The 21,219-nt window shown below is 39.1% G+C and overlaps 1 protein-coding gene across 1 annotated transcript in view; it reads left to right on the top strand.

The window, feature by feature from the left end:
• Positions 1 to 21,219, top strand: part of LOC119478400 (ephrin type-A receptor 6-like) — a 69,978-nt gene that overhangs the window by 35,587 nt on the left and 13,172 nt on the right. The window contains exons 7-10 of the mRNA XM_037753123.1: positions 6,032 to 6,187; positions 8,262 to 8,612; positions 20,506 to 20,630; positions 20,986 to 21,148. Coding sequence (XP_037609051.1) covers positions 6,032 to 6,187; positions 8,262 to 8,612; positions 20,506 to 20,630; positions 20,986 to 21,148 — 795 coding nt within the window. The remainder of the gene's footprint in view (positions 1 to 6,031; positions 6,188 to 8,261; positions 8,613 to 20,505; positions 20,631 to 20,985; positions 21,149 to 21,219) is intronic.

The raw sequence follows: 21,219 nt of genomic DNA, 5'->3' as shown, positions 1-21,219 counted from the left end.
AATAAGCATATGGTTATTTAATATAACCATAAAACATGCTATATGGTGATATATATCGTTATCGAGATATGAAATGACCTATATCATGATAGAAGATTTTGGCCATATTGCCCAGCCCTAAAACCCACTATATACTACCACCACCTCTCGAACAAAGTTAGTGACTATTGGTGAACATAATGGAGCATTAAGCAGCTAAATACATATTATCTTAGTAGCCTAGTTGGTGGAGACCAAAACAGAGCAAGGAAAATTAGTGAATTTTGGGCACAAACTCAACTCAGAATGAATGCTACTATCTGTATCTGTGTGTAATAATAGACCTTTCTCACAGCAGACATTTTGACCTGTCATAGTAGGAAAAGTACAGGTGTTACTAATAACACTAACAAAGGCTCTGCTCCATTCAAGTGTCCCAGTGAGAGTGACGGTGAGCCACCATGCACGATACCAGAAGCCCAAAATCAAAGCAGCTAAATGGATTTCAGCCATTATTAATTTCATTATTTACATCTGTGCTTTTCCTACTGTGATATGTCAAAATGTCTTCCGTGAAAAAGGCCTATATAACAGTCTTGTGTACAGCTTGTTGCGCTGCCACCAAGTGACCAAAAACGTAATAATGCAGGTTTAAGTAATAAAAGCTTTATTTAACTCACTCTTCCTGCTTTGGAACTACAAACTTTTTTATGTAACAATTGTAGTGGGGCAGCTCAGCTGAAATATTCATAACAATTGTGCATTTTGTGATAAAAGCAACACATTTGGCACAGGTTTATGAAAAGATATAGATATAGCGGCACTGCAAATGTGGCCCCTGGGGGCCATGGTGGCCATTTTGAAACTATATAAACCTACATCTGTGCCAAAAGTTTTGCTTTTATCCCAAAATGCACAATTGTTATACTCCCCACTATTGCTGCTAAATAGGATTACAAAGAGTCATAGAGAAGCAATGGGTCCATATCATACTGTATGTCATCAAGACTGCTAACATGCCAGTCTCATCAATAAAAGACTGTGAAGCTATTTAAAGCTTAATTTTAATTTTAATTAATATATTCTTTTTAATTCCATTATTCATTTTAGTAATTTTTCAAGCATAAATGCCAAACATTCACTGCTTCCTGCTTCTCAAATATAAGGATTTGCTGATTTCCTTTGCCATATATGATAGTAAATTGAATATCTTTGAGTTTTGGACTGCTGGATGAATAAAACAAGACATCTGAATACATATCCTTTGGCAGTATAAAAATTATAACAGACATTTTTCACTATTTTCTGAAATTTAATACACAAAATGATTCATTGATTAATCGCCAAAATAATTGGCAGAATAATTGATATTGAAAGAATAATTGTTAGTTTTCGGTCCCAATTAACTGATGAAACATACTGTGTCTGCATTATTGTTGTAAGTTTCTGTGTACAACAGTGTTTGCTCTGAATGGGAATCTGTATTTTGTGCCAATATTTTTTCCTTTCATGAATAAGAATGCGTTCTATGACAAAAAGCCAAACAACTGATAGTGTACAAATTGGATCTCATTATGTGCCTGTGTGTGCATATGTGTGTGGGGGATGTTTCCAAAGTTGTTGATAGAAATAGTGGTGCGAGTATTGTAATTGCTTTTTGGTGGTGATCTTCTGCAGCAAATACCAGAGAGCAGGGAGCAGCTGGAAATTCAAATGAATCAGTGTGTTTGTTGCCTTTGGCAGGAGCTCAACACAGGAGGAAAGTAATATCCAAGTGACTGAGGTGCCTCAAAAATTGGAAGCTGGGTGACAAATTACTCTTCCCATTAGGAGCTAAGCAGTAATGTGATTTTGGCGAGGATTTCTGTCTGCGTGTCAATCTCATCTTTTTTACATATACTCAATTATGTCCACCTGTTTATGCAGATTGTTTTTTTTTCCTTGTATCTCTTTCCTTCTTGCATATTTCATTTTCGCTCCTTCTTGCATGTCATCTCTCAAGCAAAAATGTCAATATTTGCCAGTGTCAGCTTCTCAAATATGAGGATTTGCTGATTTTCTCTCTTTTATATCATTTTAAATTGCATAATTTTGGACTGTTTGTTGGACAAAATGCAATTTTAAGATGCCAGCTCAGGCGTTCAGCTTTCATAGACTAAATGACTAATTAAAATAATCATCAACAGATTAATCTGCAACAAAAATAATTGTTAGTTGTAGCACTAAATCTGATGGTGAATTGAAACTTTCTGTGATGAAAAGTAGGACAAATAAGAAGTCTTACTTGGAAGGCCTAAGCTAATGAATGTTAAGAAATATTTCCATTAAACAAGAAGAAAAAAGGTTGTCAATTTTTTAATTATAAGTGGGTTTTGCTTGAAGTGTCTATTTACAATTTATGAACACCTAAAAGCTAATCAAAAATGTGTATTTTCCATGGCCATGGTAAAGCTCACAGTTACAGTATATTGACAGTGATAGCATGATATAATTTTAGATTGCTAGCAACAAGAGATGAGTTTCATTACGCCCACTCATATTGGATTTATCATTGGTGAACAATTTTGAAGGTCAAAGCTCAGCGAGATCAATCACTGTGGGAGGGGAATAAGGGGAGACGTATACACAACAGTCCAACAAAACAATTTTCCAGGCTGGTGGGACAGACTTGCACTTCTACAGGTCTCTACATAATAAATTGGATTATCAGTTACAGCTGAACTGTTGAGGGTACGACTAAAAATACTCTAACAAGTTTGTAGCCTCGGGTAGACTCACGAAACAACAATATAGCCTGAGGTAGGAAGTCTTATCCTCGTTCAACCAGTACCCTCCCATAGGTCTCCCAAGCTGACAAACATGTAGATATATACGGCATCAGTCGGTCCACATTATAATCTGAGGGATTTAGTGTATCTAGAACTACTTAATCTATGAAATCTGAATATCCGTTACTGCATGAATATAAGTACCAAGACGGATTTAAATCAATTTACTTTAAATTTACTTTCTTTTATCAGGATAATCCACTCAGTAACAATAATCTTTTAGAAGGAGTCCTGGATACAGTACCAGACACTGTAGCAGCTGGACATCATTCATGTGACACAGTATGAAACTTATCACTGTATAATAAAAAGAGCTATATCAACAGAAGGATTATAGTGGTAATGCTTCTCAGTGGAGGCAATAATTCATCAGACAATAACGGACTTGTGTAATATGGTCTGTTATTGATGATGTGAGGAAGAAAAGAAATAAATGTGCTCCCTACTTACAGTGATTGTGGAAAAATATTAAAATGCTGAAATTATAAAATCCTTCTGGCTGCCTGCCATGAAGTTTTGATTGGATTTCTACCTTTTTCTTTATCATCTCATTTTCTGTCTTATAGCTGGCACCTTTATTTGATAATTTTGAAATTATTACCCCTCCCACACACATATATTCTCATACAAATCACCCTGCAATAAAATGATCCCCAGATTCCCAGAATATTATATAATCGCACTATTAGTGCTTTATTTTTGTCTGCTGAGATAAGTCTGGGGAGAAGGAGGCAATCGGCAGCGGTTTTGCCATCTTCTGATAGGGAAAGAGCGAAGGAGAGGACAGCAGGAGGAGTGATGGGAAAAGGAAAAATATTGGAAGAAAATCAAGAAAAGGTGAGAACTGTGACCGAGCAAACCAGTTAGAGAAAAAATGAAGAGATAAGGAAAGGAGAGTTGGTTGAATTGATGGGGGGAAAAAAGAAATGGAAAGGTCAAACGGTAGAACTGGAGGGAGTAATGAGGTAGGAAAGTGAACCGGGGTAAGGATGGAAAACTGAAGACTACTTAGGTCAGCAGAACGGACCAGGTAAGTGGATGGAGGTTTTAGACTGAAAGCAGGCTATAATTGCATTTTCATAATACATTATTTGCATGGTAATAGCTATTTTTTAATCTGCCAGACAAACAATACAAACTTTCCTCCGTCTGTATTCAATGGAATCTGGGAGTGGGGACTTTATTAAACCTGCTGATTAAAACAAATGGGCTCCAGAGTATTTTCAATATCTTAATACAGTATCCTTTCCCAAAAAAATGCCATTGGAAGTCCTGAAAATGTTTGTTTTGTTGTATATCATTCTGTAAAGTCTTGTTCCAGCATTTCACTGAAGCTGTTTAGCCCTTTTCAAACTTGACAACATAAACTTTCTAAATGGGCCCATTTGTATTTCCTGTTGCAATGTTTGGCTGCGTCTGAAATCGCATACTATGCAAAACATAATCAATACAAGGTGTATCATCGTTCAACGTACTTTTGTTAATAAACAGTAGTATGTATCTTTTTGGACGAACTGAGCAGTAATTTATGTCGTCACTTCCTGAGAGCCTCCTTGCTGGTTGGAGACGGGTAACCATGGTAACCCGTGCTAACCTCATGTGACCAAAATTAAGGTTTGTGATAATCAAATTCTGAATTAATTTAAAATATAAATTATATATTACGCCTAGCAAAGTGAAATCTTATACTTTCAGTTAAATTGAAGTGTTGTTGATGTTACAGAGCTGTCCGTTAAAGTCTGTTCTGAACGTTGTCGTCCCTACTGCATTGCATTGTGGGATATTTATGCCGCCGTAGCGTCCAGCGTTGCATACTGTAATATTTCACCGTAAATAGTATGCAATTCACGTATTATTGGTTTCATACTAAGGTTTCGGACATACTGAAATACTTCACATATTGTTTTAGTTACTAAATAGCATGTTAGTGTGGAATTTTGGATGCAACCTCTTGATAATGCAGTAACAGGAAGTAAGCTTGGACCAACAGTGTTGCCCTAGCAACATAATGGCAATGAAAAGGTCCATTAGTGATAGGCTAGTAGGCTAGATGCCACTCAAGATGGGTTACAGCTTTACATAAAAAAATAAATAACTGGCAGCCTCTCTCTAGAAACAATCTCTGCAATCTAAAATAGTCAACAAATATTTTAGCTAAACTAGCAGCAGTCTGTCAGTCCACCACTTAGGTCCAGAGGAAATTCATGGTTCCCAGAGGATAATGCGTTTTGGTAATCCCTTTAGTTTTCATCAACACCACTAACAGCCAAATTTTTACACTTTTATTTCACTTTAGACTTGATACTTCGACAAACGGTAACGGTGGAATTACTGTGATTAACGTAGTAGTGTAAGATTTGTAACGTTCGCTTCAAACCTCAGTCAGTGTTCACTCAAAGTAACTCCCACATTTTTTCAGAAACTGAAGATGAGACTTGGTGGATTGGATGATTGAACTCTCTATCAGTAACAAGGAAAAAACAAGACATATTGGCTATTTTACACTTTATTCATTTAATCCACCGTCAGGAGCCTCAGTAGCGGTGGAAGATCCATACGCAGCCACAACAGCCTGGCACCTCCTCCTCATGCTGGTCACCAACCTGGTCACACGTTGCTGTGGGATGGCGTTCCATTCCTCAACCATGATTGATTGCAGGTCAGCCAGCGAGAGTTAAAGCATCCAATCCACCAAACAACTCACAACAAGAGTCAATACCAACAGGAGAATATACTGTTTACCATTGACGGAGCATTTCGGCAAATTTTTCTTGGGCACTACCCACATAATCAGCTGTGCTGCTCATCCCACACATGCATGATCCTTACAAGTTGGACATCATTGTGAAGGTAAATAAACAGGCTTTCCAACGATGTAAAATACAATGACCATTAATATCGTAACAACAGAGAAATAATCCACCAAACACAAATTTCCAAACTTTCTTTTCCGAGTTTATTTGTGGCGTTGTTGGAGAAAATTACAGGTGTGTGCCATTTGTTAGACTGGACAATGAACAGCACCATAAGCAGTTAGTGAGCTAGTAAAGAGATGACAGTGATCCATAGTACCTCAAGAAATAATAAGGTCAGACCACAGGTGAGGAGAGAAGCAGCTGGAAATGTAATTAAAATGTATGTGTGCTGATGGAAATGCAATCGCACAAGGAACATTAACCTTGTGTAACTGGCTTCTTCTTTCTATACCTCTTTTTTTACTCCAGCTTGTAAGCCGGGCTTCTTCAAGGCGTATGCTGGGAACACTAAATGCTCCAAGTGTCCTCCACATAGCTCCAGCCATGACCAGGCCGCCACCATCTGTCACTGCGAAAAAGGCTTCTTCAGAGCCATCAAAGACTCCTCCACCATGGCTTGTACAAGTTAGTAAACTCTCTCTTTCAGCTTTCTGTTTGCATGCCAGTAGTTTATTTTAGTCTGTTAAGTCTGTTGTGCCATCTTTCCCCCATCCATCTGCTCTTTTTTTCTTTTACCAATATACAGGGTTCCTATGCAGTGTAGAGAAGTATGGAATTTGAGTTTAGTAATTTCCAGGTCTGGATAAGTATGGAAAAAAGAAATGAGAAGATGGAAAAACATTTCTGCCTCCAGACTGTTGCCCCTATTCTGTTTTCTAAAATATAAAATTCAGAATTTCTAAAAGTGAATTGATCATACAAGCAGCAGAGTGTTTTTCATGGTGTTTGGAGCAGCCAGAATGTTTACCACTCTGTGAGAGAGCACGGGCCGGAGCGAGCTTGATGTTGTCGAAAGCAATTCAAGGCTATGCGACTGAACACACACTACTGTTAATGCCACAGCCAGGGCCAGCGTGTCCATATAGGCAAACTAGGCAATTAACTAGGGTGGCACTTTGGTGGCGAAATATTGGCCAACTATTCATTATGAGCAAAATAGCAACAATAATATATTAATAACCAACCAGGAACCAATAGCGGAGTGCTGTCTGTCATACTGGGCTGTTTTTGTTGAATTCTGATTGGCTCAGTCATTTTTATCGTGAACGTGGCAAATTGTGACTACTGTTCCAGCTCACCTCAGCTTGTCTGGCTAGTCTTGTTTTGATTCAGTGCAGTGGCGACGTGCTTATACAAACTGAGGAGGTGTCATCCACTATCAAGTGTTTTGAAGGTCTTCAGCATCATCAAATTCTCTTTATACCACAAAAAACTGTAATCGTGTTTTAAATTACTGCCAGAACTTTTTTTCGCACTATGCTCTATGGGCGCTCGCATAAAAATCTCAAAGTCTTGGGATGGATTTCTGTCCCAGTCTATCCCTGTTGCTAATAGAGGGGCAGCATTATTGTTTTTTATTGCCTAGAGCGGCAGAAGTACATGCGCCTGACCTGGTCACAGCCTGCAAAACAGCTCTACCCCAAAGTGCAAGACACTGGAGCATCGTCCAACTTTCCATGTGTAAGACTGTGGACTGAGTGGAAGTTTTCTGAAGGCTGGCTTGATGATCCCAAATACAAAGCGTGGTTGGTTAACAATTCCAACTGGGATAAGAAAGCTGGATGCAAACCTTGTTTAAAATCTTGTCACAAGAGGATGCCTCCCCAAGTCACAAAGTCAAATATGGTCTGAAAAATCTGTCTGGAAAAGTATGGCATTGTGAAATAGAAAATGTGTAGGAACCCTGAATATCATTGAGCTAAATATAGATATCCATATCTGTATTCCTCTGTATCTCAATTGTTATGATGTCCCTCATTCATGAACATGAAACTGTAGCCTCCATGAAATTGACAAGTAGCATGCTGGAATGAAACTCTTGCGGCACTCTGAAAGCTTACCACCCACACGCCTACACATAGATATTCAAAGACACTCTCGCAACTTCCGTTCTGATCACTTTGCCAAACCAAACATTGTAGAGTTTTGAAAATTGGAAAAAAATCAAATCTGTGTACTATCCAGGATATTGACACATAGGCTGTTGGAATAAAATACTGCAGAATAAGTTGAAAGCCAACCACCTACCCACCCACACACTTACCTACACACATGCACACACACACACTACAGATTCAAATTATGCTCACTTGCTGCTAAAGGTCCGTTAATTGACAGATTTTGATGATCATGTGCCCACTTTAGCTCAGATGAGTGGTGTATTTGCTGTTATACTTACACACAAACCTGCATTTTTGCACAGCAGTATGACACAAGTAAGATGTTATTGCTGCTCATTTCATCATTTTTTGGTAAACCATAGACACTCATAGTGGCTCTCCCAAGAAATCTCCTGAAATGACACCAGTGATTATAGATTATGTTTTGTCCACTCTTGTATTGAATCAGACAATAACCACACTCCTCTACATGTGTTATGCTACATTACAGGAGTATTTCTTTAAAAATATACCTGACAAAGTGACCAGTGAGTTATCAATGAGTAATCTCTCTCCAAACACCTTTTTTCTCTCTTCAGGGCCTCCGTCAGCTCCCAGGAACCTGGTCTCATTGATCAATGACACGGCCCTCTTCTTGCAGTGGATGCCTCCTAGCGACATGGGAGGCAGGAAGGACATCACTTACAACATCCTGTGCCAGCGCTGTGATGGAAGAGACGGCGACAGCGGTGTGACACAATGTGAGCCGTGTGAGGCAGACCTGCGGTTCATCCCACGGCCGCTTGGTCTGACTGGTACCTCTGTGGCAATACTGGATTTTGCGATGCACGCCAACTACACCTTCCACGTGGAGGCCGCAAATGGCGTCTCTGGGCTGGGGGTGTCTGCGCGCTCGCTGGCGAATGTTACCGTCAATACACACCAAGCTGGTGAGTTGTAGAGCTATTGTTCACTTCAGTGCTACTTTACACTTCTGTTTAAATTACTGTCTTCAAATCCGACTGTGGCAATGATGACAAGCAGATGTACCTCCCACAGAACTATCAGATTGACTTATATTGATATTCTTGACTTGGAAAAGATTTACAATTAATGCTAATTTCATGAAATTCGTGCTTGAACAGATAATGGATTAATTGATTAATCCATCGACAGACATTAATTGCACACATTTTAGATAATTGATTATTTGTTTAATTCATTTATTAAGCAAAAATGCCAAACATTTGCTGGTTCTAGCTCCTCAAATGTGAGGATTTGCTAATTTTCGATCATTTTTCATCACTGTAATTGAGGAAGTCCGGGTTTTTGGATGGTTGTAATGGTCGAGCAAACAAGACAAATCAGAGACTTCACATTGAGCTCCACAGTCTTATTTGAACACTATTTTCTGATTAACTTATGCCTTTAAAAAATCTTTGAAAGATTAATAATGAAAACAGTTGTTAGTTGCAGCCATAAATTTCATAATTACAGAAATCAATTTTAAAACATTTTGCAGGGCTGAAATATTACATGGTAAGCTACAAAAAATATTGCAACACATTCATCATTTTAATCCTGCTGGCACGGGAAAAATGGCCATCTGGAATTGTGGGAATTTTCCCAGTGGACCATTCAGCTGGTGGGATGGCGGTGGGCCAAGCAAAACCGATAAAAAATAGTTTACAAACTTGCAAACGAGCATGTTGCAAAAACTACAAGGATTTTTACTCCTTCACAAGTTCATCTTGGCGCTGCCCAACATACCCGCCGTACGTAATAGCCTAACTTCCATGAGCATTGACAAGGTTTTCACCAAAAAAACACTGAATCAAAACAAAAAAACGTATGTGGTAAAATAGTTTGAGTCCTGCATCCACTATTTACCTTTTAGGGCATTGGTTTGGGTTATCACTGGACTGGATGTGAGGGACCAGTTAAATGCTTATAGTCACTTATTAGTGACTACTGGTAATATGACTATCCACTGTATTTGATCAATTAAACTGTGTCTCAAGGCTTTGAGTTAAATTCCATAACGTTGGTGCATAGCGGCTGTCAGACGCTAGTGGACGCTAGTTGTTCCAAAAAATGGCAGATTTTAGTTTACGAGACATCTGCAGTTTCTATAATACATTTGTTGTCCTTTAGGTGGACAGATTGTTGAGGGTTAATATTCAACTAGCCATATTTGGCTCTAAAATATTAATAAAGATTACATGCTTATGCTTGACATATGCTCATACTGTCGTTACGTAATACCTGATTCATAGCTCATAAATACTGCGTTTGCATGGGAGCAGATGGATATTTATACTACAGTAACAGGAACATTTATTTATTCAGCTCCGCGGCCACATTTGCCTTTCTCCCTTCCGAGCACCCTGTGTCTTACTCCACAGTCCCCGTCTCTCCGTCCAGCTTAATGTGTCAAAGGTAAAGCACATCTCTGACCCCTGAATAGCTGATGGAGCCACTGTGACCTGAACCTAGTCCTAATTAGCCGTATCCAGCTGACCTGGGATCAACTACAGATAGATGTCCTCAAGGCAGCACTGTCTTGGGCTGAATTGGGGAAAAATAAGAGACCCGAGTGTTTCAGAGACTACTGGAACCTGAACCTGATATTTTAAGGGCAGGACTATTGATGGAATAATTGATGGGGAAGGGTGAAATGAAGGAAGGAAAGGGAGTTGATTAATAAATTATACTGGGATGTATGTGCACATTTTCTCTCCTTTCAGCGAGCCAGTATTGAGATGAAATTCTGATGAGAACAAGACAGACGCTCATCAGTGGCTCAGATATAAAAATAGGGATTTGTGTGTATCTGCGCTGAATCGTCTTTGTGTGCAGTAATAGGCTGCCATAACTGTAGCAGTAAGATTGTCGCATTCGTATTCTAGCTCACCAGAAAAAAATACTGAGACTGAAAGGAAGTGCAAAAAACATATCATACAACAGTTTATCATATTTTCGAGTTTTACAGACAACAAGCTGAAAGTTTGTTCTACATTTAGAGCCAAACTGTTGGCTTACAGACGGCTATTTGTCCAATTACACGTAAAATAAATGGCAGGAACAAAATCTCTTAAAGACATCTGGTCCGAACTCCCAAGTCTCGGTTTTGCGGTCTCTTGATCACAGTGATGCTGTGTGATATTTACACAAGACAAAGAGTTCTGACAATTCTAACATGCTGATGTTTAGCAAGTATGACGTTGACCATGTTCACCATCTTAGTTTGGCCTGTTAACATGATAACTTTTGCCAATTAGCAGCTGAGCATGAATGTTATTAGTTAGCAGTTAATTTGAAATTCGAAATCCGGACATCCGCGACCAAATTAGTTTGAAAGAAAATTAGGTAATATCTTTGAATTGCATATATACATAGCATCACAAATAAACGAATATTAAGCTGGTCTGAACAGCTATGAGTTATGCAGTGATGTTGTTATCAGAAGGGTGAATGGACTATCGTTGTGGACACAGTGAATAAACAAAGTTGCACGAGAAAAGTAAATGATTTAACTTTTTTCAACTCGTTTTCCTTTTTTTATTTATAAAAGAGACTAAAAAAATATGGGGAGAACAATAATATAAAGTGATTTATACAAGTAGCACCAGTTAGATTACTTCCTCTTTGGGGAGAGATGTTTGACAGGGGAACGTCCTCCAACTTTCTGTGTAGGACTGTGGATTGAACAGCCATAATGGGTAAAAAGTACATTTTCCGAGGGCTGGCTTGACAATCCCAAATGTAAAGCCAGGTTGACAAAGGATTTCCAAATGGGAAAAGAAAGCTAGATGCAAACTTTGTGTGAAATCGTTCAACATCTCCAACATGGGGGAGGCAGCAATTGTCTTCCATACGCAAGGGCAAAAAGCACTGTAGTCTTGTCACAACAGATGTCAAATATGGTCTGAAAATCTATCAAGAAGTCTGGAAATTTGAATCTAGAAAAGTATGATTTTTTGAAATGTAAAATGTGTAGGAACCCTGTCTTCACCTGATAGAGGAAAAGTCAGGGGATCACCAAAGGCAGTAAGATTCATCTTGAGGGCGACACGAATGTCTGATCCAAATTTCAAAGCAATCCTTCAAATAGTTGTGGAGATATTTCAGTCTGGACTGAAGTGGTGGAGCAGCTCCAGACTTTGAAGTGTATTAAAAAATATTATAATTTTCATATTAAATTATTATCATTTTCTACCAATCTTTCTGTGTTTATTGGCTTTCTGTAAGGATTAAGTATAGTTGTGTTCATGCTTCTGTCAGCCATTTCTCAGTGTGCGTGGTTGACAAGTGGGGTTTCAATTATCTCATCACCGTCATAATGGTGTTGAATCAGGCTCCTTCTCGTTTAAGAAAAGTTAAGCACTTCAACACTCATTTCTCGTCGCTAATTCTCCCCTAGTATACAGTGAAAAATATTGTATCAAAGTATTATTTTTAGAAATGTTTTGCCGATAGGCTGTCATCATACCGCCGAAACCAGATGTCAGGTGTGTTATGTGTCACTTCACACCCATCTCTCTGGCAAAAGCCGCTAGACTGACGGCAGGAAGTAGGAATGCAAACTAATCTCTGTAGAGGAGGAGAAGCAGCCTGTGGGGATGTTTCCATTAGGATGTTTAGAGTGGATTAACTTGTCAAATTGCCTTTACCTCGGTAGACACACTGTATGAACACGCAGCCAGGCACGCATGCGAACAAGCAAGCGAACAAATCCACGTATGACATTTGCATTCACATTTGCTTCACCCGTGTACGACCTACAGACACGCATATGGTCCGTGAGTCGTTTCCCAGCTCGTCTCTGTGCTTGTTTTTCTCTCACCCACACACACACACGGCTCATTATCTGTAGTTCACTGGACTGGGATGTTTACAAGAGTCCACAGGTAATAAGTCACAGTATCATGCATGTGCTGAATTCTTCTAAATAACTCCCGCAGATGTAAACGAACAAGTAACATGCATGTGTCACTTAATATGTATCTTACAGAGAGGAAAATCATTCAGGAAGCTTCTTGATGATGCCGTCGAATAACAGGCCGATACAATTTATTTAAACTCTTCATACATGTCTGTTATGAAATGCAAAAACATTTGTCCAGCACTCCAAAACGTACGATAAATTCAAATGAGGTGGAGCATTCATTGAGCTGAGAGAAAGACCCCGTTGTAAACTTGGGATGGACAGGCTCATTGCCAATTAACGCAGACCCTGCAAGGTGATTCATGTAATTGATTGTGATATTACGTCAATGATGGAATAATAGCCAATCAAAAGCAGAATTAGCAATTAGCTGGATTTCTTTAGTGAGGACTGGCGATGATTTATTTTCTGTTGGCATGTTATCTGTTTGTAAATTGCATATTAATGCTTCATTATGCTTTTAATTACGCTAAACCTTCTCTTCCCTATCGCCTGTGTGCTTGTCTAACCTTGATAAGTTATAATGCCCAGTTAAGCAAGATGCATGATCGCACAGAGTGGCGCATTCATTGCATTCAACGATATGATACACCGGAGTTATCATTCAGCTCAGTAAGAGCTGAATATTTGTTTAGTCATAGAATCTCAGACGACACATTTAATCATCTTGAATGGCTCTTTGTGCGCACTCTGCTCCACACTTAATCTCACTTTGTAAAGCAGGATGCTGATTTTCTGCTTGTTGAAGCTGATGAAGGTCGGCCGCTTTTGTCTTAACGCCTCTCAAGGCAGCAATGCAGAGCAGAGTGAACGCGATGATCTCTGTGTTTATGAACAGCAAACTGCACTCCACTCAAAATACTCTGTAGTTATTGCTCGTCGGAGCGTTTCTCACCGGCGACGAGTCCTCCCACAACTTCTCACTGCAGTATTCTGTGAAGAGGCACAGAGAAATCAGTGCAAATTTGTGTGAGGTGTTTGCTGCACTGAGGAACTATGTGCTCCTCCAACAGGAGCAGAGAGACGAGCACAAAGATAGACTCGCTCTGTGTTAAAAGTAGGGCTGTCAAAGTTAACGCTAACGCGGTAATGATTTCTTAAGGCAAATTTGTTTCAACGCCACTAATTTCTTTTACGCGATTTTTAGGTTGTAGTGGGCTCAGTTTTAAAGCTAGAGCGAAGATACTGGTATCATATCAAACTAGAAAACCTAAGGAATCCATTAGTAATCTTGTTATACTAGCTTGTCATGAAGGAGATTAAATAACGCTCCAAAGTTAAAGCTAAATTTTGGTGAGGAAAAACTGTCATGGGCATTTTCAAAGGGGTCCCTTGACCTCTGACCTCAAGATATGTGAATGAAAATGGGTTCTATGGGTACCCACGAGTCTCCCCTTTACAGACATGCCCACTTGTCATTGTTTTGTGTTGTTAATTGATTTATAATAATAAATATATACATACATTTGCATAAAGCAAGCATATTTGCCCACTCACATGTTGATGAGATTATTAAATACTTGACAAATCTCCCTTTAAGGTACATTTTGAGCAGATAAAAAATGTGTGATTATTTTGCAATTAATAGTGATTAACTATAGACAATCATGTGATTATTAATAATTAATTTAATCAATTGACAGACCTAATTAAAAGTAATCCTGATGGCTGAAAATGTCACTATTGAGCCTTTGAAAGTTTTGAGTGAAGATTACACTTGTGAAGTTTACATGTGTTTTTATCTGTTGGTGGGACAGATTAGTTTTTTAAATTAGCAAAGCCTGGAAGAATCAAAATTAATTGAATTACATATCTAATTGGATCAAATCATTCGCAAAATGTGAGAACCAATGATGCATTGATTCTTTGCCGAAATAATCAAAATTGAATAGCTGTCGGTTTAAATGGTTAAATCCCTACAGAGTTGTGCTCATTGTCTTTCACTTCATTGCTGCTCTGCTACTACACTACTACAGATTGTGCTGGTGTTCACAATACTATCATAAAATCAGATAAATAAATACAATACTTATTCATTATTAAGTAATTAGTAATAAGTTTTAATGGTATTTTTTGTGTTTTCCTCTGACTCATTGTTGGTAATATTTGACTAGAACAATCAGTACGTTTTTAAGTCACATTACATTCATAAGTGTGCATGTATAGCCTGTGGTACGTAGTTAGATTATACCTGCACACGTACAGTGAGTTCATCACCATGACATTGTTTTAGGATTGCCAAATTTTAGAGCACATGCAAAATGATCCATTCAATCATCAAAATATGTCAGACATACATCTATATTCCATAAATATCTATGACATGGTGTTATGTACTGTGAGGAGGTACAATGAGTTGTTTTTTACTGAACTACTGCTGTTTTTTTCACTGCTGCAGGTTTTGTTTGTTTTTTTGGCATAGATGTCATTTTGTGGCAAATTTTCTGTTCACTGTACATGAAAGACCAAAGATGAATTTTGTGTTTATAATACATGTAACACATTGCTACACAAATACATTTACTGTATAAAGTACATATCCTGTTCCTGTGTTCTACAGTATTGTACAGTACTGACTTTTCCCAGTAACATTTGACCTACTGTTAAAATGGGAATGTAAAAAGTTCAATGCGATACACATTCAGCGAGATAAATCTGACATTCTGGTTTAGTACAGTAAGCAGTCAGTGTCAACAAAACAGAGATTTGTATATAAGAAACATGTCCAGGGTTGACTGGTGAAAAAACATGGTAACATTTTGACCAGTGCAGCTCACATGATGACAAGACATCTTTTCATTTTGGTGGCGTTGTCCAGTTTATTGACACAGTTGTGACAACTGCACTTACAATTTAGAGAAGACTGTTTCACAAAATGAGCCAAAGCAATTGAGAAAAACTATACCAGTGGCATAAAAATGTTGGGCTGGTTCATAATGTTTGTCTTGTTGTTTCCTCTCACACAAGCGCAAAATGTGTTTGTTTTTTATAGCCCTTTTACTAGAGTATGGGACTGCTTTGAAGAACACTATAGAAATGATTTATTCAATGTATAACTGTACTTATAGTATATTATAAATGTCAGTGTGCCAGGTGTGCTGTATGTACAATATGTGTTTCTATGTGCTGCTGTTTGGTTAGAAAGGCTCCTGAGGAGAAGTTTATGTGTATTTAGATTACCTTTAATATGAACCTTAAGTTCACCTCACTCTGTAAATTACAGTCTGTTTACTAACTTACTTTACTTTCCTACTTCTAATCGATCAGTTTGGTCTTAGTCAAACAGTCTTTTTTTATGCTTTTTTCATGCTGAATGATTTACATCTCTGGTAAATTAGAATAAAAAAGATTTAAAGTGGTGCTTTTGTGTGATTCTCGGTGGATAGTTTCAGGAATCTGTTGATTAAATCAACTAATTAATTAGTCGATGAAATCGTATGAGTGTTAGTCAACTAAGAATTTCTTTGGTCGAGGACAACCCTAGTGATTTGCTTTTACAAAACAATAACAACAAGAGTCATACAAAGTTCTCACATGCTAAATCCACGTGTGAACATTTCCCACTGTTTTGTGGTGTCCTGATTCAGGAGATTTTCTCTCTTTTACTTTGCTCTCTTCCCCTCTCCCCAGTGGATTCCCTTCTGTTTTCATCTTCTTTGCTGTGGGAATAAGGCTGACGTCTATTTATATGCTCAGATGCTGGGGAGATGCAACCTCGTGGGATTTCTTTACAGCTCTCCCTGTTCACTCTGTCTCTCTCTCTCTCTCTCTCTCTTCTCCCCCTATGTCCTTTCTTTATCTTTTTCTGCATCTGTAGTTGAGGGTTAACCTATTTTTACACCAACTAAAGAGCTTATAGGTTCTCAATTAGCTTTTGACGTGTTATGATTGAACTGTAATGACCATAATTGTTTTTCTTCAAGCAGCAGAGCAGCAGATTTCTAACCAGTGGATTGATTTATCCTGATCCTAAAATACCTAGTTGCATAAGAGTTTAAAGTTTTTTTTTAAAGAGTTTTCTCACATTGCAAAAATGACCACGCACAGAAAACTCCACTCCTCAAGCACACATATGCATGGTGATAGATACATAACATTATACTGTATGCTGCAGACAGAAATCCCCTCTGGTAATATGATTCTCACAGAAGTGGGTTATGCATATTTATCTGCCTGGTTTCACTGGTGCCGACTGAAAAACATCATAATTTCTTATTAAAACAGGACATTTATGGGCAGCATACTTAGATATGTTTTAAATGATCTATTCAAATCACAAATTCACTTATTCGTTTAAAGTTTAGGGTCTGTTCATGCATGATTGTGATGATTGTAAAGGCATGTAAAACTAATAATAAGCCATCACAAACCATCACAAACATACTCGTGAACAATATTTTTATGTTTAATATATACACAATATTTTATATACTACAGAGTGACAAAACGTGACTTCGGACCTGATTTAGACTGTAGACATCTCTGCTGTCTCACTTGGACCGATCTGTATTTTGTAGCTGTTCTTTCCTCAGGTTAGTCGATGTTCGCCTCAGGTTGTGTGCATGCCTTTACTTGCCATCACTTCCATTTTTACATCGGATAAATACAGATGTTTCCTCTACCTGTCAGCATTTTGCGCTAAAGCTGAAACGATAAGTAGTTAAAGCGTTCGACAGAAAATGAAACGCCAATTATTTTGAAAATCAGTTAATCATTTAAGTAATCTTTCAAGCAAAATAAGCCAAATATTACAGAGTTCTTGCTCCTTTTCTTTGCTTTATGAGATACTAAGTTGTAGGGTGGCCGGAGCCTCTCCTCCTCTGCCTGCTTGCCTTCATTCATACACTGCGCGTGCCTTCTCGCGTACTCGCTCCCCCTCTAGACGTGAACGCTCGCTCACTACACACTGCAGAAGAGTTAGTTTAGCTCTGAGAATATCTAGTGAATGTACAGTGGACGTTTGTGCAGAAATAAATGCTGCAGCTCCTCCAGACCAACAGAGGTTTTCCGTGTCTTGTGAAGTGACGGAGCTCCGCAGCAAGAAACGTTGTCGTCTCGTTACCGACCGGGTGCCGGTGTCTTCCTGTTCACTCCGACTGCGGGCGGAGACGATAACGTTACTCGCTGCGAAGCCCCGCTGCCTCAGCCTGCGCTGAAGCAGGAAAAGCCGACACTAGTATCAGCATTGATTCATGGAGAGACCTTCGTCTGGTCAGCTAACATTACAGACAAGCAGGTGATATATAGAGTGATATTGTGGTTTTAGCTGATGTGTGTCGCCTCACTGTTTTGAGCTATGCTCGTTCATGTCTATTTAGAGCGAGCAAGCGCGAGCCCGACGCTGACTTCCGTTGATTTCACGGCCACAGGTGTCGCTGTTAACAAGCATTTCTGAAAGTTACAAATAGTCCCTTTAAATCACAATCTTATTGCGATTTTAAACATTTTGCGATATGCTGAGTATTGCGATATATTGGGAATTATTACCTTTTTTCAACTGCAAATTAGTGCTGACCGATAAATCGGATTTTCACATAAGACTGCCTGAGCCACGATGATCAAGAAAAAACATTATTTACGGATGGTTATCAAAACCCGGTATTAAACGGGTCGTGCAGGCCTACTGCAAATTATGCAGTTTTTCAGCATGAGATACAGTTTTCACTCTGTTCATCTCAGAGTTTTCATTCACATATTTTGATGTGAGAGCTCAAGAGACCCCTTTGAAAATGGCAATGTCAGTTTTTCCAATGGATTCCTTAGGTTTTCTAGTTTTATATAATACCAGTATCTTCACTCTAGCTTTAAGACTGAACCAGCTACATCCTCTGAAAGACAGAAGAGCGACTGGGTTGTTGTTAAGAGGTTAATAGTTTTAGTACATGGCATCTGTGTATCGATACGCAAAATGTCGGTAATAATTTCCCCACCCCTAGTAAGTTGAATGTATTGTGGCTTTGGGCTGTTGGTTAGAAAACACAAGCCATTTGAAGATTGATTGTCATTTTTCACAAATTTCGGATATTTTCCAGACAAAAAAACAATCGGCCCTACGGTGCACCTTTAATTTGCTTTATGTTCCCATTGTTCACATTGGCAATATGCTCATACATCAATCGGACAGAAACAATAAAATATCTGAAATGCTTCCAGCTACCTGTCATATAATTCACCTTTGACAACTTGCTGAAAGAATTGTTTAAAGGAGCTGGTGTTATGTTGTGCGCTTTGTAATAATGACTGCTATTTTTCTCGTGTATACCCTGCACTGGTCATCATTAAGCTAAAACATTCAGGCATGGCATGGTTGACATTCACAAAGCAACTCACTGGAGTTTGTCCTTGCCTGTGCACACCGAGTATTCTGTCAATACAAGGTGTATATTTTTGTTGGTGCGTCTGCTGTGTTTGCTATTAATAACAGCAGCCACACTGAGAGGCTTGAGATATTCCCACAACATCTCCAGGTGCTCTGTGCGGCTCAGGCACCACCTGCCATCAGCATGGAGAGGACACGTGTTATATGAAATAACATGGTTGACATAGCAGATGTGTCATCTGACACAGTCCAATGATTGAGATCCTATCCATGAGTGATCCATGTGTGTTGATATCGTCTTGTGGCTGTGTCACAAAAAGGACGTAGTTTAGGTTCATAAAGAAAAACGCACGTTCAAACAGACTCGAGTCATGCGTCTGAATTTGTGCGTTGTACTACAAAAAGTTGGACACACCTTAAATTTACACATTTGTCACCTCGAGTGTGCGTTTTTGCAGGAGTCAGCATCAAACTCTTGCCTCCTGCGTGCACCATTTTTCTTTCTGTTCTTGTTTTGTTTTAATACGAAGTCGAAATAGTGGAGCTGCTGGACTGTGAAGCCGAGTGTCTGGGCCGAGCTGCTGAGAGGAAACTTTGGCCTCTTGACAAGATGTGAAAGTCGCATCTGAAGCCCAAAGCGTCCAAGTTAATACAGTAACGCGTGTCACCTTTCTGAAGTGCCTTTCTGTGGCCTTTTGTGCTGTAGAAGGTTATCTGCTTCTCTGAGCGTGAGGACAGTTAAAGACGCCAATCCAGGCTTGAATTTGTATTCCAGCAGTGATTTCCCAAAAAGCACGCTCGACAACAGAGGGACCGGCTCTATTAGTTTGCCAAATCATATTCTGTTCAAGCGAAGGCTTTATGAATAATTGATGGTAAATATTTGAATCTCTGCCGGGTGATTTTGTGTCTCCTCAGCAGCCTTTTGCAAAATATTCCCCCAAATTCAGCAATAATGACAAACATGATAAACAGTTGCTGTACGGCGAGTGGTTTGGTTAACAAAAATGTTCCTCTCAGGCCGCAGATCATACTGGAGCTGGACAGTAAAATGGTTGTTTCTTGGCCCTCCTTTACCCTTTGGGTATTCCTGTGATACTGAAACCATTTCTCTTCCAAACGAGGTTGTTACATTTCTCAAAAGTTGTTTTTTTCCGCAATTGTCTTCTGAAAAGTGGAGATGTAATGTATGCAGCATGCATTTTTCTCAGGCTCTCTACTTTCTTTCCAGTTTGTTGTTATGAAAGTTTTTGCTCAATGTTGAAATATTTTTTGTGATGGCTGAAGATACTTTTAAAAAACGTGTCTTGCAGTCGTGTGTCTGAACTCGGTGGATTCACTTTAGAGTTCACTGCAGTAGCTCCAGCAATAAATGGCTAGAATCAGTCATTTCCTCGTTCCCCCGGGCCTCTCGGACAGGTGACTCAGTCCTGCTGCAAACTCACCATCTTTCTTGATTTCCTTTTTCTTTTTTCCCAAATCCTTATACTTTTATGTCATGAATCACTCTTAGGCACCGAACCCTTAGTACATAAGTTAGTCACTATGTCTAATAAGCTCATTGTTTGGTCCTCAGGTCCTGCTCTGGTGGGTGTAGTCAGGAAAGACTGGGCCTCTCAAAACAGCATCGCCCTCTCCTGGTCAGAAGTGGAACAGCTGCCCTCAGACATAGTGGACTATGAGGTCAAATACTTTGAGAAGGTAACATAATTTATTATACTGAATAAGATAGTTTTATGTTTATGTAACATATGTGTTACTTAGTGATAACGGCAGTGCACCTTAAATGATTACAAACACATCACACAATCACTGCTCACAGAACAATTTGCATTGTTAGCGTGCAGAAAATGTAAGTGCAGAGCATCCTCAATGCATTGCTATCTCCACTTTGTTCACCATCTGCTCTGAGAGTTAATAGGATGAAAATGATGTGTTTTGTTCAAACGTTGCTGTGATAATGGCCTTATGCAAACATATGTTTGTCTGTCCTGCCAAAACTTGCTTTTGTTCATCATCTCTGGCAATCTGTTTCTGCCTTTTGTTTTTGTTCTAGGAGCAAGAGCAGCTGAGCTACTCATCAACGCGGACCAGAAACCCCAGCGTGGTGGTGACGGGCCTCAGACCCTCGACTGTCTATGTCTTCCATGTTCGCGTTCGCACTGCTGCCGGCTACACAGCGTACAGCCCCAACTTTGAGTTTGCCACTGCAGCTGAGGGTACGACTGTGGGGGGAGGGAGCATGGTGGGAGTTGTGCATTAATTTGTGTTTATACTGGCTGTGTTTTAG

The sequence above is a fragment of the Sebastes umbrosus genome, chromosome 2 (assembly GCF_015220745.1).
Source record: "Sebastes umbrosus isolate fSebUmb1 chromosome 2, fSebUmb1.pri, whole genome shotgun sequence".
NCBI classification, from domain to species: Eukaryota; Metazoa; Chordata; class Actinopteri; order Perciformes; family Sebastidae; genus Sebastes; species Sebastes umbrosus.
The sequence above is the reverse complement of the archived record's forward strand: the minus strand, read 5'-3'. Positions and strand labels throughout refer to the sequence as shown.